At 51.8% G+C, this 17,608-nt stretch overlaps 1 protein-coding gene and 1 long non-coding RNA gene across 2 annotated transcripts; one reads left to right on the top strand and one right to left on the bottom strand.

The window, feature by feature from the left end:
* Window positions 1-202: 202 nt before the first annotated feature.
* On the bottom strand, window positions 203-3,103 carry LOC310697653. The gene is made up of 2 exons (XR_014521140.1): window positions 2,683-3,103; window positions 203-268 (listed from the first exon to the last, which is right to left on the bottom strand). It is a non-coding gene; the product is annotated as an uncharacterized lncRNA (long non-coding RNA).
* An 845-nt stretch (window positions 3,104-3,948) lies between these two features.
* On the top strand, window positions 3,949-13,367 carry CACTIN (cactin, spliceosome C complex subunit). The gene is made up of 10 exons (XM_083483777.1): window positions 3,949-4,217; window positions 5,737-6,211; window positions 6,365-6,460; window positions 7,561-7,706; window positions 8,203-8,365; window positions 8,547-8,661; window positions 9,171-9,363; window positions 10,009-10,146; window positions 11,033-11,307; window positions 12,214-13,367. The coding sequence occupies exons 1-10, from the start codon at window positions 4,108-4,110 to the stop codon at window positions 12,702-12,704; spliced, it is 2,202 nt and encodes a 733-aa protein (XP_083339903.1). The 5' UTR covers window positions 3,949-4,107; the 3' UTR covers window positions 12,705-13,367.
* Window positions 13,368-17,608: the final 4,241 nt, after the last annotated feature.

Below are 17,608 nucleotides of genomic sequence, written 5' to 3'. Positions count from 1 at the left end.
TGTGATGAAGTGTTTTGTGGGGACGAATCACAAAAGTCACAAAAGCGATTGTGCTGATTTTGGTAGTGGGCTGCATGTGCGTGATATCCAACGTATACATCAATTTCTGCAACACCATTCCTGGCAAAAAAAAAATTTAAATTGTTACCGGAAAAATCCGAGGGCTCCCTTGGAGGAAAACAAAGACACCAACCAGGATAACTTGGAGCAAAACAGCAGCCTGTAGGCTTGGCCTTTATTGATCTGTTGCAACAGGGTGCTCCCCTCACTTGCAGGAGAGAGGAAGGACCCAGAAAAATGGCCCGCAAGACCTTATAAAGACTTTTGAAATTGCCACCCTGTAGATCAAGACCACCCCCAGAAACATCATACATACATCACAGAAAGGAGGGGTTGAGGGAAGGGTTGTGGTGGTAACCTGAGTGTCCTGTCACCTGGCTGGTTCCTCCTTTCCCCCTCCCCATGAGTACTTTCCAGGTGACAGAGGGGAGTTTGCAGTTTCCTGCCCCCAGAGGGAAGAGCTGATCATTGTCCTTTGTTCCAGTCTGTGCTGAATCCACTCCCATATGCAAGTTCTTTGTGACCTTGATGGTCTTCTGCCTAGGACCATCAGGGTTGGCATAGCAACTGGGCAGGGCTCCTGTGTATGTGCTGGGATGCTCAAGGGATTATGTCTGGCCTGTATCAAACCTTCCCGTTTTTGTAGTCCTTCCTCCATGGAGTAAAATAAAAGTGGAACAGTGCCAATCCGATGTATGGTTGATTTTATATGAATTTACAGTGGTGCCCCGCAAGACGAATGCCTCGCAAGACGGAAAACTCGCTAGACGAAAGAGTTTTCCGTTTTGGAGGTGCTTCGCAAAACGAATCTCCTATGGGCTTGCTTCGCAAGACGACAATGTCTTGCGAGTTCCTGCTGGTTTTTTCCCCTTTCCCCTCCCTTTTTCTAAGCCGCTAAGCCGCTTATCAGCTGATCCGATCAGCAGATAAACCACTAAAAGCCGCTAAAAGCGCTAATCCGCTAATCCGTCAATGGGCTTGCTTCGCAAGACGGAAAAACCGCTAGACGAAGAGAATCACAGAACGGATTCTTTTCGTCTTGCGAGGCACCACTGTATAACAGAAGCGTAGCGTAGGTAGTGTGTGAGTGTGTGTAAAGTTTGTACAAACTGAATGGTTGGGGGGGGGGGTTCCTGCGACAGTAGTGGGCTGCATGTGCGTGATATCTGGACCCTTTTCCAACCTATACATCAATTCCTGCAACACCATTCCTGGCAAAAAAAATATGAAATGAAATAGCCATGGTGGTTCCCTTCCATGTCTCGAATGCTTCGAAAACTCTTCTCCCCTCCCTTTGCCCCCATGAGTTTCCCCGGTGCCTCTGACCGGCTGCCACCAGACCCGGGAATCCTGGATCCAAAGGGATCCTGGCACGAGCCGGGATTTGAGGTTCTCAAGGTTTGGTGTCCTCAGCCAACCGGTATTGGTTTCGCCCTGGCAGAAAGGGGCGCCTGGGTAACGCAGAACCCAGAAGATTCCTGCGGTTCTGCTTGGCTCTCCAAAGAAAACATCGGCAGCCCAGGAGAGGAGAGAACGTCAGCGGCAGAAATAGCAACCCAAACCACCTTTTGTCTGACGGCTCGGAATTATGATTGCAAACTCAGAAGCTGCTGGCACAGAGCGAATTTTCATGCCTGCCCAGTTTTGGGGAGGCAAGGAATCCAGGCAGAATATGCGGGAACGCAGAGACATCACCTTGCCAACAAAGATCCGTATAGGTCAAGCTCTGGTTTCCCCAGTAGTGATGTATGGAAGTGAGAGCTGGACCATCAAGAAGGCTGATGGCCGAAGAATGGATGCTTTTGAATTGTGGTGCTGGAGGAGACTCTTGAGAGTCCCATGGACTGCAAGAAGATCCAACCTCTCCATTCGGAAGGAAATCAGCCCTGAGTGCTCACTGGAAGGACAGATCCTGAAGCTGAGGCTCCAAGACTTTGGCCACCTCAGGAGAAGAGAAGACTCCCTAGAAATGACCCTGATGTTGGGAAAGATGGAGGGCACAAGGAGAAGGGGACGGCAGAGGACGAGATGGTGGGACAGTGTTCTCGAAGCTACCAGCATGAGTTTGACCAAACTGCGGGAGGCAGTGGAAGACAGGAGGGCCTGGCGTGCTCTGGTCCAGGGGGTCACAAAGAGGCGGACACGACTAAACGACTCAACAACAACAACTTATTTCATAGCCTTATATTTTCTATCAACTCCGTATTGTCCATAATAATCGTTACATTACAAGCCAGATTGCAAACCCTGCTAATGTTTTCGTTCGCTTGCAAGCGCTCTGCTAAATAAATTATACATTTCCCCAATTCTTTTTAAAAGTTTTGTTATTATACTGTATGTGTGTGTGTGTGTGTTTAGATGTTTTTATATATATGCCCCAGAATGGCTGTGGGAACCCAGTCAGATGAATGAGGCACAAATATATTATTACTATTAATTATTAAGTTGGGTGGGTGTTGTAAACAAAAATTGCCCTTTTCCCTTATGGGGTATCCAAGAGCCCATATAGAGTCCTTACATAGGTTCCCTATTGGTAGGAGAAAATAACAGAGAATATTGAGAAGCAAAGCAGCTAGTAAGCTTGGCCTTTATTGATCTGTTGCAACAGGGTGCTCCCCTCACACGCAGGAGAGAGGAGGGACCCAGAAAAATGGTGTGCAAGGCCTTATAAAGACTTTTGAAATTGCCCCCCTGTAGATCAAGACCACCCCCAGAAACATCATACATACATCACCGAAGGGGTGTAACCTAAGACCACCCCTCAGATACATCACACCTACATCACAGAAAAGGTGGTCTACAACAGAAATTTGAATGTTGTTTTTCTCCTGTCCTTGTTTATCTGGCAGGTTACTTGATTGGATTTCCTGGGGAGCCTGGCCAGTCTTTTGTAATGATAAATACTTAGTTCCCGCGCCAGGTCACAGGCTCACACCCTATTCATATCTTAAATGTGCCCTTAAGACAGGATTTGTGAGGAAAGAGACAATGGGGAGGTTTCCCACTTTGACATTGCAGAGAAAACATTTGCTCAGTTTAGGAATCAAAAATGGTTCCGGGTCGGTCTTCTTGTGCTGATCTATGTACGTGCTTGGCTGGTACATTTATGAACATTTCTTATATATCTAAGACCATAACATTCCTATCACATGGGGTTACAAATATATTATTAATTAATTAATGATTATTTGTTGATTATTAATTATTATTATTATACAGTGCTGGCTTGAGGCAGGGAAGTGATCAGGGTCAAGCCATGCCCAGTAAACACCATTTATTCCAGGTTGCAGAGATCACTTAAGGAGACCCCTGCAAAAATGATGGAATTTTTGGAGCAAAGCCGACCTGACCGGAGGAGTTGTTCCAGGAAGAATGGAAGAAATTGAATGACTATTTAGCTAAATATGTTAAGTTAAATTGGTTGGAAAAACCTTGCAAATACCAGATAGTATTTGCAATATGTATTATGGATTATGTGATGGATTAATATGTTTAATCCTGAAGTGGGAAGAAAGAAAGATGTCAAGAGATAAAAGTTAATTTTATAACAACATTGATTTGGAAAAGCGTTAAAATGATATATATTGAAATCACAGGAAGTCACTGAACAATGTTAATTAGATCAAGGTTTATAAAAGCTATGATCTATGTTTGTTTGTTTATATGTGTGTATTTGTTTAATTTTTTGTGAAAAATCAATTTATTTATTTCTGTAAAGGACACCCCTGCAAGGTAGGCCAAGCTGCATGGAACAACGGTGGGTGTGTCTACACTAGTGCCTGATCAATAATTAAATCTTTTTTTCCCCCACCCTCGCAGCACGCGACCCCTAAGCAGCCCCCACAAGGAAACGTCACGTGGTGTGGTTTTTTTTAAGGGTGGGGTGGGCGTGAATTGTTAGGTGGGCGGGAGATTCCGCTTCCCTGCTCAGGCGCCGCGAGAGCCAGCCCCGACGCGCGACGCCGCCGAAGAAGGACCCCAGTCCCTGCGCCCGCCCTCAAACAGGCCGGAAGCGCCCAGAGTCGCGGGGGCAGGCCTAGAGTGGCCATGGGCTCCAGGTCCCGGTCCAGGGAACGGCGCCGGAGGAGAAGCCGGTCCAGATCCGAGGAGCGGGAGAGGAGGAGGCAGAGGAGGAGGAGGAGAGAGCGGGGTGGAAGGTGAGCGGGGAAGCCCGGCGGGGCGCGGCCCTGGGGACCATAGAGTCTCCGGACCATAGAGTTCGCCCGGGGTAGAGCGGTTGTTGTAGTTTTCTCCCCTATAGGTTCCTATAGGGGATTCTTTTCCCCTATAGCGAGGTGTTTAAATGTGGGGAAGGGGCTTAAGCCCCCCAAGCTGCTTCTCCTGCTAGGTTTCGGGGTTCCTTTGGCTCAGGGGGCAAATAGTAAGGTGGCAAGAGTGCTCCTGAGCATGTCAAAAGTGCCATGCAGCTGGTTCAGGCTAAAGGGGGGGCTGGTGTTTCGTTGTGTCCGCCTCTTTGTGTCCCCCTGGACCAGAGCATGCCAGGCCCTCCTGTCTTCCACTGCCTCCAGCAGTTTGGTCAAACTCATGCTGGTAGCTTCGAGAACACTGTCCCACCATCTCGTCCTCTGTCGTCCCCTTCCCCTTGTGCCCTCCATCTTTCCCAACATCAGGGTCTTTTCCAGGGAGTCTTCTCTTCTCCTGAGGTGGCCAAAGTCTTGGAGCCTCAGCTTCAGGATCTGTCCTTCCAGTGAGCACTCAGGGCTGATTTCCTTCAGAATGGAGAGGTTGGATCTTCTTGCAGTCCATGGGACTCTCAAGAGTCTCCTCCAGCACCAGAATTCAAAAGCATCAATTCTTTAGCGATCAGCCTTCTTTATGGTCCAGCTCTCACTTCCATACATCACTACTGGGAAAACCAGAGCTTGAACTATACAGACCTTTGTTGGCAAGGTGATGCCTCTACTTTTTAAGATGCTGTCTAGGTTTGTCATTGCTGCAAAAACATAGGACCAGTGGAAAGTATATTCATAGAATCTTAGAGTTGCAAGGAACCCCATGGGTCATCTAGTCCAACCCCCTTTTTCTTTCTCCTTTGGCCATCCCTCGTAGCCGAGTAAGATTGTCTTCCATGAAAACTGTTTTAGCAGTGAGTCCGTAAGTGACTGTGGTGGCCAGTTCTGGATCCACACGTCCTTCCACAGTGGGGACATAGGTTTCCGGGCGGGAGTTGATCACAGCGCGGATTTGCCAAGCGTGCCTTCCTCCTAGCACGTTTCTCCCTTTTGTCCTGAGTTCGAGCATCTTCAAAGCCCACGACACCTTTGGTCAAGGCTGTTCTCCAACTGGAGCGCTCGCAGGCAAGTGTTTCCCAGTTGTCGGTGTTTATACTACATTTTTAAAGAGTTGCCTTGAGAGAGTCTTTGAACCTCTTTTGTTGACCACCAGCATTACGCTTTCCATTTTTAAGTTCGGAATAGAGCAGTTCGCAAACCAGAACCCTTACTTTTGGGTTTGCAGCGTTTGGGTCCCAAGTTGTTTCAGCACCAAGTTCTTTTAGAACTGGGTATGTGTAGAAACTAGCCTCTTGTACAATTGTTAAAAGTTTTCGCTCATTCCTCTGCCCCCTTTTGCCTCCAACCCTTGGGGGGCTACCTCTGGCTGGAGCTCTGTCCCTCTCTTTCACTCTCAAATCAAAATTTCTCTCTCTCTCCTTAGCTCGGAGGAAGACAGCCAGAAATGGCAGAAGAAGAAAGAGAAAAGCGAGGAACGACATGGGAAGAGGCACAAGAAGCGGCGTTCTCGCGGCCGCTCCCCAAGCTCGGATTCGTCCCCGGAGAGGCGAGGGCGCAGCAGCGAGAGGAGGGGGAAGAGGACGCGGAAGCGCTCTGGGTCCCGATCCTCCGTGTCCTCCGTGACGTCGCCTTCGCCGTCCCGCTCGCAGAGCTCTCGAGGCGAGGAACTGAGCCTCCAGGAGCGGTTGCAGCTGAAAGACGACAAGAAGAAACAGAAGGAGATGGTGAAGGCTCTGGAGACCCCGGAGGAGAAGAGGGCCCGGCGGCTGGCCAAGAAGGAAGCGAAGGAGCGCAAGAAGCGCGAGAAGATGGGCTGGGGGGAAGAATACATGGGTTACACCAACACAGACAACCCCTTTGGGGATAACAACCTGCTGGGAGCCTTCATCTGGAGCAAGGTGAGTTTCGGACCGCAGTGAGTTTCAGACCTCTTTCCATGTCATTCCTCGCTTTTCTCTTTTTCTTTTTCTTTTTCTCTTCTCAGGAAGAGAATGCCTCCTTTGAATATTAAAACGTTTTCCTCTCTGCCTCGATTTTATTTATCATCTCAGGCTCTGGAAAAGAAGGGGATCGGCCACTTGGAGGAGAAGGAGTTAAAAGACCGGAACAAACGGATCCAGGAGGAAAACCGACTGGAGCTTCAGAAGGTAAGAGTCAAAAGTAGCAGTGAGCTGGGGGAGGGTATCTCTGGGCATGTGCAGAGAGCCTTTGCCTTAGAGATGAAGCACCGGTGCCGCAAAATGGAGAGGACCGCCAGGGTCTGGAAGATCTGAGTTGCAGGTTTGTTTGACCCTTGGGGAATTGACCGGTAATTCAGATTTTGATTGCCTGCTGAATCTGCCCCTTTCCTGTGAACTTGGGATTTAAGTGCTTTGTGGGTAGTTAACTCTTGTTTTTGCTTTGTACATATGTACTTAAACCGAGATCAGTTTTCTTGTTGGTAATAATAATTTATTATTTATACCCCGCACATCTGGCTGGGCTTCCCCAGCCACTCTAGGCGGCTTCCCAAAAAATATTAAAATACTGCAATACATCAAACATTAAAAGCTTCCCTAAACAGGGCTGCCTTCAGATGTCTTCTGAAAGTCTGGTAGTTGTTGTTCTCTTTGACATCTGGTGGGAGGGCGTTCCACAGGGCGGGTGCCACCACCAAGAAGGCCCTCTGCCTGGTTCCCTGTAACGTGACTTCCCACAGGGAGGGAACCGCCGGAAGGCCCTTGGTGATGGTTTAACCCACAGCACCACCCGCGTCCCCTCTCTCTGTGGTAGCTTATCTTAAAGCTTTAAGTGTCTATACGCTTACCACATTTATAAATATTTCAAATGTATTGTTGTACATTGTTTTAAATGTTTGCTTTACTTCTGGGGTTGTAGCCCCAAGTGTGTTTTATCCGCTGGTCTCTGACCGTAATAAATCACCGTATTTTTGCTCTATAAGACTGACTTTTCCCCTCCTAAAAAGTAAGGGGAAATGTGTGTGCGTCTTATGGAGCGAATGCAGGCTGCGCAGCTATCCCAGAAGCCAGAACAGCAAGAGGGATTGCTGCTTTCACTGCACAGCGATCCCTCTTGCTGTTCTGGCTTCTGGGATTCAGAATATTTTTTTTTCTTGTTTTCCTCCTCCAAAAACTAGGTGCGTCTCGTGGTCTGGTGCGTCTAATAGAGCGAAAAATACGGTATCTATCTATTGCACACACACATCATCCGAACCCCCCCCCCCCCATTCTCGGGTCTCTCTTTGCAGGTGAAGCAGTTGCGCTTGGAGCGGGAGCGGGAGAAGGCCATGCGCGAGCAAGAGTTGGAGATGCTTCAGAGGGAAAAGGAAGCGGAGCATTTCAAAACGTGGGAGGAGCAAGAGGACAACTTCCACCTGCAGCAGGCAAAGCTGCGGTAAGCGAGGAGAGCGGGAAAGAAAGAAGGGGTTCAGGGATGCCAGAGGCTGGGAGACTAACAAGAGAGAGCCAGTGTGGTGTAGTGGTTAAGAGTGGTAGTCTTGTAATCTGGTGAACCGGGTTTGCTTCCCCGCTCCTCCACATGCAGCTGCTGGATGACCTTGGGCCAGTCACACTTCTCTGAAGTCTCTCAGCCCCACTCACCTCACAGAGTGTTTGTTGTGGGGGAGGAAGGGAAAGGAGATTGTTAGCCGCTTTGAGACTCCTTTAAAAAGGTAAAGGAAAAAGGGGGGAAACCGCAGGAACTCGCAAGACATTTTTGTCTTGCGAAGCAAGCCCATAGGAGATTCGTTTTGCGAAGCACCTCCAAAACGGAAAACTCTTTCGTCTAGCGAGTTTTCCGTCTTGCGAGGCATTCGCCTTGCGGGGCACCACTGTACATCCTTCAGCCTGACCTCGTCTCCTTTGTGTTTTCCCCTCCCCCCCCCCGGCAGCTCCAAGATTCGCATCCGAGACGGGCGGGCCAAGCCCATCGACCTCCTGGCCAAATACATCAGCGCCGAAGACGACGACCTGGCAGTGGAGATGCATGAGCCATACACTTTCCTGAACGGCCTCACCGTCTCGGACATGGAAGACCTGCTGGAAGACATTCAGGTAGGGCTGTGATCCCATGCAGCGTGGCGATTTTCGCATTCCCCACCCTGCCCTAAACGATATAAAACGGGAGTAATGTATTTGTGGGGGGCAGGTGTCAAGAAAATCATTTCCACCCCCCACCCCCCCAGGCCTGAGATGAGTCCAGAGCCTCAACTGTCCCCCCCCCCCTGTTTTCCAGGTTTACATGGAGCTGGAACAAGGGAAAAATGTGGATTTCTGGAGAGACATGACCATCATCACCGAGGATGAAATCGCTAAGCTCCGCAAATTAGAGGCTTCTGGGAAAGGGCCAGGTAGGTGTGAATCGAAGCATCGGAGGGCCTGCCTTGCTTGTGGAACAAAAATGTGTGCTCCGGTTTGTCAGAAGCGGCTTAGTCCTGCTGGCCACATGACCCGGAAGCTGTACGCCGGCTCCCTCGGCCAGTAAAGCGAGATGAGCGCCACAACCCCAGAGTCGGCCATGACAAGACCTAACGGTCAGGGGTCCCTTTACCTTTTATGGGAGTATATTGTATTTTAAAATGGGGTATCAGAGTTTTTAGGGGGCTAACCACTAAATCTCATATGTAGATTTTTCAATTTCGTCGTTCTGTGTGGGACAATGACAATAAAGATGATCGCATCGAGAGAAAGAGCTTCTGGGTGAATGGATAGGGAGCCCACAGTTCTTCAGATCGACTTGGGGGTTGGAACAACATCAGGCCAAATTCAGGATTCGCACCCAACTCCTTGGCCGGGGAGGCGGCGAGGTTCCTGGTTCTCCTGTGCTGACGGCATTTCCCTCCCCTCCTACGTCCTGCAGGCGAGCGCCGGGAAGGGGTTAACGCTTCGGTCAGCTCCGACGTGCAGTCCGTCTTCAAAGGCAAGACCTACAATCAGTTGCAGGTGATCTACCAGGGCATTGAGAGCAAGATCCTGGCCGGAGGCCCCAACCTGGACATAGGCTACTGGGAGAGTCTCCTGCAGCAGCTGAAAGCCTACATGGCCCGGGCAAGGTGAGTGGAGCACCCTGACTGGACCCCTTTCCCACAACGGCGGCCTAATTTCTGACCGTAACCTTTTAAAAATACTGTGGCCCCTTGGTTCTCAAACTCGATCCGTTCCGGAAGTCTGTTCCAAAACCAAGGCTTTCCTGTAGAAAGTAAGGCGAAATGGATTAATCGGTTCCAGGCTTTTAAAAACAACCCCTAAAAAAGCAATTGGGACGCGGGTGGCGCTGTGGGTTAAACCACAGAGCCCAGGGCTTGCCGATCAGAAGGTCGGGGGGTTCGAATCCCCGCAATGACGGGGTGAGCTCCCATTGCTCCGTCCCTGCTCCTGCCAACCTAGCAGTTCGAAAGCACGTCAAAGCGCAAGTAGATAAATAGGGTCCCTTTACCTTTAATATCCTGTTGGGAGCTGCCCAGAGTGGCTGGGGAGTCCCAGCTAGATGGGCGGGGTAATAATAATAATAATAATAATAATAATAATAATAATAATGAAGATGATGATGGTGGTCTGGGGTCCCTTTATCTTTACCTTTAAGTTTGAAGACTTTCGGATAAATATTCTGTTATTTTCTATGTTTCTCAGGGATAGAAAGTGTGGGCAGATCAACGTGTATCTTGAGCTTTTCTGTGCGTTTTCTCCTCCTTTCCCAGGCTGAGGGAGCGCCACCAGGACGTCCTCCGCCAAAAACTCTACAAGCTGAAGCAGGAACAAGGAGTCGAGAGCGAGCCCCTCTTCCCCATCATTAAGAAGGAGTCTTCGCCCCCGGGAGGCTGCAGTAGCAGCAGCAGGTGAGCTGCATTTGGGGGCTCTCAGGACCAACGCGGGTGGCGCTGTGGGTTTAACCACAGAGCCTAGGACTTGCCGATCAGAAGGTCGGCGGTTCGAATCCCCCAATGACGGGGTGAGCTCCCGTTGCTCGGTCCCTGCTCCTGCCAACCTAGCAGTTCGAAAGCACGTCAAAGTGCAAGTAGATAAATAGGGACCACTCTCCAGCGGGAAGGTAAACGGCGTTTCCGTGCGCTGCTCTGGTTTGCCAGAAGCGGCTTAGTCCTGCTGGCCACATGACCCGGAAGCTGTACGCCGGCTCCCTCGGCCAGTAAAGCGAGATGAGCGCCGCAACCCCAGAGTCGGCCACGACTGGACCTAATGGTCAGGGGTCCCTTTACCTTTACCTTTACAGGACCAACGTAGGTCTTTCGGGACCAATGTTCGATTGTCCCGGCGGCTGGTCCCAGTCCCCAGTCTGGCAGCTGTGTTCTGGATTAGTTGTAGTTTCCGGGTCACCTTCCAAGGTAGCCCCACGGAGAGCGCATGGCAGTAGTCCAAGCGGGAGATAACCAGAGCATGCACCACTCTGGCCAGACAGTCTGCGGGCAGGGAGGGTCTTGGGTGGAGCTGGTAGACAGCTCAGAGCAGAAGGGAGCCAGGATATAGTGTTTAAGAGCGGTGGACTCGTAATCTGGTGAACCGGGTTCGATTCCCCGCTCCTCCACCTGCAGCTGCTGGGTGACCTTGGGCCAGTCACACTTCTCTGAAGTCTCTCAGCCCCACTCACCTCACAGAGTGTTTGTTGTGGGGGAGGAAGGGAAAGGAGAATGTGAGCCGCTTTGAGACTCCCTAGGGTAGTGATAAAGCGGGATATCAAATCCAAAATCTTCTCTTCCCGTTCCGCAGGCTGGAGCCGGAGGACAGCGCCCAGGCGCAGCCCAGCACCTCTTCGGCCGAGCCCGGGGGCGCCGAGCCCGAATCGGAGGCCAAGGCGGAGGGAGACGGGGAGGCGGTTCTGATGGAAGAGGACCTGATCCAACAGAGCTTGGACGACTACGACGCCGGGAAGTACAGCCCCCGCCTTCTGACGTCCCACGAGCTGCCCTTCGATGCCCACGTGGTGGAGGCGGACGAGGACTGCCAGCGGCTCCTGCTCTGCCGGCAGCAGCTCCAGGTCACAGGTAGGAGGGGAAGGGGGCTGAGCTGGGCTCTGGGGCTGCGTCAAAGGGCTTGGCTTGGCGCCGCGGGGGGCAGCTGCCCTGTGGAGCTTGCGGTCTAGAAGCTGGCCTCAGGTCTCCTCTCAGGCCACGCCCACTTCCCCAAGCCACGCCCTCTCGGCAGCCAACGCCCTCTGCTCAAGGCCACACCCCTTTATTTAAGCCACACCCCTCTGCGAAGGCCGCATATCCCTTTGTCGAGGCCACACCCCTTTCTTTAAACCACACCCTTTTCTCGAGGCCACACCCCTTTCCTTAAACCACACCCCCTCTTTACAGGCCACACCCCTTTCTTTAAACCACACCCTCTCAAGGCCACACCTTTCCTTAAATCACACCCCTCCATGCAGACCGCACACCCTTTTCTCGAGGCCACACCCCTTTCTATAAACCACACCCTTCTCTGCATGCCACACCCCCTCCTTAGTCCACAGCCGCTCCCTGCAGGCCACACCCACCTTCCTTAAACCACACCCCCTCTGCGGGCCACATGTTAGTTTCTCAAGGGCACACCCCTTTAAGCCACACCCTTCTCCGCAGGCCACACCCCCTCCTTCGTCCCCAGCTGCTCCCTGCAGGTCACACCCACCTTCCTCAAACCACACCCCCTCTCTGCGGACCACACGCCCCTTTCCCGAGGCCACGCCCCTCTCCCTTAAACCACACCCCTCTCCTCTGTCCACAACCCCTCTCCCAAGCCCATACTCCCCTTTCCTCAAACCACACCCCTTCCCTTAAGCCACACCCTCCTCTCAGGCCCCCACCCCTTTCCTCCTCAACATCCATTGGCAGGAAGTTCCAAAGACTAGCCGCTGCCACGCTAGACGCCCGAATTTTCACGAACCCGCTGCCCTCTCTGTCCCTCCCCAGGCGACGCCAGCGAGAGCGCGGAGGACATCTTCTTCCGCCGCGCCAAGGAGGGCATGGGGGCGGACGAGGCCCAGTTCAGCGTGGAGATGCCCTTGACGGGCAAGGCCTACCTGTGGGCCGACAAGTACCGTCCCCGCAAGCCCCGATTCTTCAACCGCGTTCACACTGGGTTCGAGTGGAACAAGTACAACCAGACGCACTACGACTTCGACAACCCGCCCCCCAAAATCGTGCAGGGCTACAAATTCAACATCTTCTACCCGGACCTCATCAACAAGCGCTCCACGCCGGAGTACTTCCTGGAGGCCTGCCCCGACAACAAGGACTTCGCCACCCTCCGCTTCCACGCCGGACCCCCTTACGAAGACATCGCCTTCAAGATCGTCAACCGGGAGTGGGAATACTCCCACCGCCACGGCTTCCGCTGCCAGTTCGCCAACGGCATCTTCCAGCTGTGGTTCCACTTCAAGCGCTACCGCTACCGGCGGTGAGGGCGGGGGGGCTTCCTCCGTGCCTCCCCCAGGCCAGTGGAAGGGGCTCGTTCCCGCGCCGAAACCAGCTGCATTGCCGCAAACCGCCGAGATGTCCGACTTGTTTGCTGGGCGTTTTTCCGTGACGGTTTTAGGGGCCGCCGACACCCCTCTAGATGTTGTGGGGTTCCGGCCCCCGGCAATTCCTGACCGTCCGGATTCCAGAGCCCCCTATTTTCCTCCATCTCTGCTTTTAAGAGACACTCTTAAAAGCGATATGGGATTTCCCCGTCCGGAGAAGAGGCACCCAAGACGGGAATTCCTCTTCCGAACAGAGTCACCCTCCCATCATTGCATAGGGAATTCTCTTTTTGGAAACAGGACTGGAGAACATCTCAGAGAAACACTTGGTGTCCCATCTTTCCCCAAAATCGGCAGATGTTCCCCATCCTCCTTGCAGACAATAACCCCCGACTCTTTCTCTCTCTGTGTAGATTCCTACGAGACCAAACGGATCCATTTGCCAGGGATAGATTACGTATATTTGTTATTTTCTGAAGCAGGGCAGCGATGGCATTGTGTACATTTCCTTAGCGATGCCAAATCACCCTTTCGTATAACCGTTCTCCCAGCGGCTCTCTCCGAAGAGCGCTGTCCCGGCACAATAAAATTTTTTAGATGGTCCGAGCTGTCCTTTGCCGTCTTTTGCAAACTCTTGTCAATGGGAATGCACCAATTTTGAGCGGGGCAAGAGGAGCAGATCCGTCGTTAGGTAAGAGCTGCTGGACTCCCAGCTCCCGTCAAAAGGTAAAGGTAAAGGTAAAGGGACCCCTGACCATTAGGTCCAGTCGTGACCGACTCTGGGGTTGCGGCGCTCATCTCGCTTTACTGGCCGAGGGAGCCAGCGTACAGCTTCCGGGTCATGTGGCCAGCAGGACTGAGCCGCTTCTGGCGAACCAGAACAGCGCACGGAAACGCCGTTTACCTTCCCACCGGAGAGGTACCTATTTATCTACTTGCACTGATGTGCTTTCGAACTGCTAGGTTGGCAGGAGCAGGGACCGAGCAACGGGAGCTCACCCCATCATTGCGGGGATTCGAACCGCTGACCTTCTGATCGGCAAGCCCTAGGCTCTGTGGTTTAACCCACAGCGCCACCCGCGTCAGATGTTAAGGGCTGTCAAACGGAAGATGGGATTATTCCCCTTTCTTGCCTTCTGAATCCTCTGGTTTGGTTTCCTCTGGAACAGTCGTGACTGGAGCTCAAGGACCCATTTGCAGCCAGGCGAAAAGATTTGGGGTGGGGTGAGGAGCATGGCCACATTCTGAGGGCCTGGTAAAGATAATAATAATCTTATTACAGTGGTACCTCGGGTTAAGTACTTAATTCGTTCCGGAGGTCCGTTCTTAACCTGAAACTGTTCTTAACCTGAAGCACCACTTTAGCTAATGGGGCCTCCCGCTGCCGCTGCTGCGCAGTTTCTGTTCTCATCCTGAAGCAAAGTTCTTAACCCAAGGTACTATTTCTGGGTTAGCAGAGTCTGTAACCTGAAGCGTCTGTAACCCGAGGTACCACTGTAATCATATTAATATTAATTTATGATTTATACCCTGCCCATCTGGCTGGGTTTCCCCAGCCACTCTGGGCGGCTCCCAACAGAATATTAAAAACACAATAAAAAATAAAATAAAAACTTCCCTAAAGAGGGCTGCCTTCAGATGTCTTCTAAAAGTCAGGTAGTTCTTTCTCTCCTTGACATCTGATGGGAGGGCGTTGCACAAGGCGGGCGCCACCACCGAGAAGGCCCTCTGCCTGGTTCCCTGTAAACTCACTTCTTGCAGTGAGGAAACCGCCAGAAGGCCCTCGGAGATGGACCTCAGTGTCTGGGCTGGACGATGGGGGTGGAGACGCTCCTTCAGGCATACTGGGCCATTTAGGGCTTTAAAGGTCAGCACCAATATTTTGAATTCTGCTCGGAAACGTACTGGGAGCCAATGTAGGTCTTTCAGGACCGGTGTTATGTGGTATCAGCAGCCACTCCCAGTCCCCAGTCTGGCTGCCGCATTCTGGATTAGTTGCAGTTTCTGCGTCACCTTCAAAGGCAGCCCCATGGAGAGCGCATGGCAGTAGTCCAAGCGGGAGATAACCAGAGCATGCACAACTCTGGCCAGACAGTCTGCGGGCAGGTAGGGTCTCATCCTGCGTACCAGATGGAGCTGCCCTGGACACAGAACTGACCTGCGCCTCCATGGACAGCTGTGAGTCCAAAATGACCCCCAGGTGGAGAGGCACAGAGGGCCGCATTTGAGGGCCATCCTGGGGCCGGAGATTTCCCACCCGTGGTCAAGAAACTTGTTTTGCGGTTGACCTAACGGGTGCCGCAAGAACTCAATTCTGCGCCTCTCGTGGAATAAATGAACAAGCGATGACTTCATCGGCTCTTTTGCAATCTGTGATTATTATTCTTATTTTGGAGGGTGGGGGGCGGAAGAGAACCGAACTCTGTAATGAGCGAGACATCAGATTCTCCTGATAAACAAATGCATAAGTCATAATTCCTTAATGGACTTACTGGAACTGCTCTCCAAATGTTAATTCGCGGCTGGGGGGGGGGGGTCGATGCGTTTGAAACATTTTAAAGCTCTGATGAAGCTTCAGAAGATGGGGCATGTTCCCAGCTCTTTCCCGTAAGCCTCATTGCGTTTCTCCGTGGGGTAGTCCCCCCTCCCTCCACGAAACAGCGCGGTCTCGGGGGGGGGGGGAAGACTGGGGAAGTTTTGAGGGTCTAGTGGGGCTGCCTGTTGTCTTTGTCCATGGAGTTTTCTTGGCAGGGATACTGGAGTGGCTTGCCGGTTCCTCTTCCAGGTGGATATTGTATGTATATTGTCTCCCTGCTTATTTAACTTATATGCAGAATTCATCATGCGAAAGGCTGGGCTGGATGAATCCCAAGCCGGAATTAAGATCGCCGGAAGAAATATCAACAGCCTCAGATGTGCAGATGACACAACCTGGATGGCAGAAAGTGAGGAGGAATTAAAGAACCTTTTAATGAGGGTGAAAGAGGAGAGCGCAAAATATGGTCTGAAGCTCAACATCAAAAAACCGAAGTTCATGGCCACTGGTCCCATCACCTCCTGGAAAATAGAAGGGGAAGAAATGGAGGCAGTGAGAGATTTTACTTTCTTGGACTCCATGATCACTGCAGATGGTGACAGCAGCCACAAAATTAAAAGACGCCTGCTTCTTGGGAGAAAGGTGATGGCAAACCCAGACAGCATCTTAAAAAGTAGAGACATCATCTTGCCAACAAAGGTCCGTATAGTAAAAGCTCTGGTTTTCCCAGTAGTGACATATGGAAGTGAGAGCTGGACCATAAAGAAGGCTGATCGCCGGAGAATAGATGCTTTTGAATTCTGGTGCTGGAGGAGACTCTTGAGAGTCCCACGGACTGCAAGAAGATCCAACCTCTCCATCCTGAAGGAAATCAGCCCTGAGTGCTCACTGGAAGGACAGATCCTGAAGCTGAGGCTCCAAGACTTTGGCCACTTCATGAGAAGAGAAGACTCCCTGGAAAAGACCCTGATGTTGGGAAAGATGGGGGCCCAAGGAGAAGGGGACGACAGAGGACGAGATGGTGGGACAGTGTTCTCGAAGCGACCAGCATGAGTTTGACCAAACTGCGGGAGGCAGTGGAAGACAGGAGGGCCTGGTGTGCTCTGGTCCAGTGGATCACGAAGAGGCGGACACGACTAAACAACAACAACAACATGGGGATTAGCAGCTAATAAAAGTTGGGGTTCTCTTTTGTTCAGGGCTTCCATCCTGTTCCACCTGGTGGCAGGTGGGAGTCCTGTTGCGACCGTCTTCAATCAAGACCAAGCCTACTGGCTGCTGTTTCGCTCTGGTATTCCTGGTTGGTGTCCTTGTTTTTTGTCCAAGGGAGCCCTCAGATTTCTCTATCAACACCTCCACCGCCTTGCCCCCCACACTTCTGGGAATCCGGGCTTGGAGGAAAAGGCATTATGAAAGACAAAACGGCTTCTCTCGGCGCGAGAAGAATCCCCGGCGGGAGGTTGCTGGCGCCCTCGGGCCGTATCTCGTAGGGGTCTGGCACCAGGCCCCAGAGTTTATCTGCTCCCTATGGGGCAGGGGGAATGAGGCAGCTGGATACATGCCATTGCTAAATGGAACAAGGCTCTGGAGGGGGGTGACATTGGCAGAGGGGTGAAAACACAGAGACGCCTTGAAGGAAATATCCACCATGTGTGCCAGAGACAGCTGTTTGCAAGGAAAGTAGAGAGAAAGGAGGAATCTTTGGCTTCCAGGCCCAGCTCAGCCCGCAAGAACTCAGCCCAGTAAGGTAAAAAGCAGAGACATCACCTTGCCACAGAACTGGGAGGGAAGTCGACAGAATAAAAGAAAACTATATCAGCCACAGAGCCTAGGGCTTGCTGATCAGAAGGTCTGCGGTTCGAATCCCCGCGACGGGGTGAGCTCCCGTCGCTCGGTCCCTGCTTCTGCCCACCTAGCAGTTCAAAAGCACGTCAAAGTGCAAGTAGATCAATAGGTACCACTCTGGCAGGAAGGTAAACGGCGTTTCCGTGCACTGCTCTGGTTCGCCAGAAGCGGCTTAGTCCTGCTGGCCACATGACCTGGAAGCTGTACGCCGGCTCTCTCGGCCAATAAAGCGAGATGAGCGCCGCAACCCCAGAGTCGGTCACGACTGGACCTAATGATCAAGGGTCCCTTTACCTTTTTATGTCAACAACCTCAGATGTGCAGATGACACAACCTTGATGGCAGAAAGTGAGGAGGAATTGAGGAACCTTTTAATGAGGGTGAAAGAGGAGAGCGCAAAATATTGTCTGAAGCTCAACATCCCAAAAAACCGAAGATCATGGCCACTGGGCCCATCACCTCC

The sequence above is a fragment of the Podarcis liolepis genome, assembly GCF_965112155.1.
Source record: "Podarcis liolepis genome assembly, chromosome: 18".
NCBI classification, from domain to species: domain Eukaryota; kingdom Metazoa; phylum Chordata; class Lepidosauria; order Squamata; family Lacertidae; genus Podarcis; species Podarcis liolepis.
Note: the sequence above shows the minus strand (reverse complement) of the source record. Positions and strands in the feature narration are given on the sequence as shown.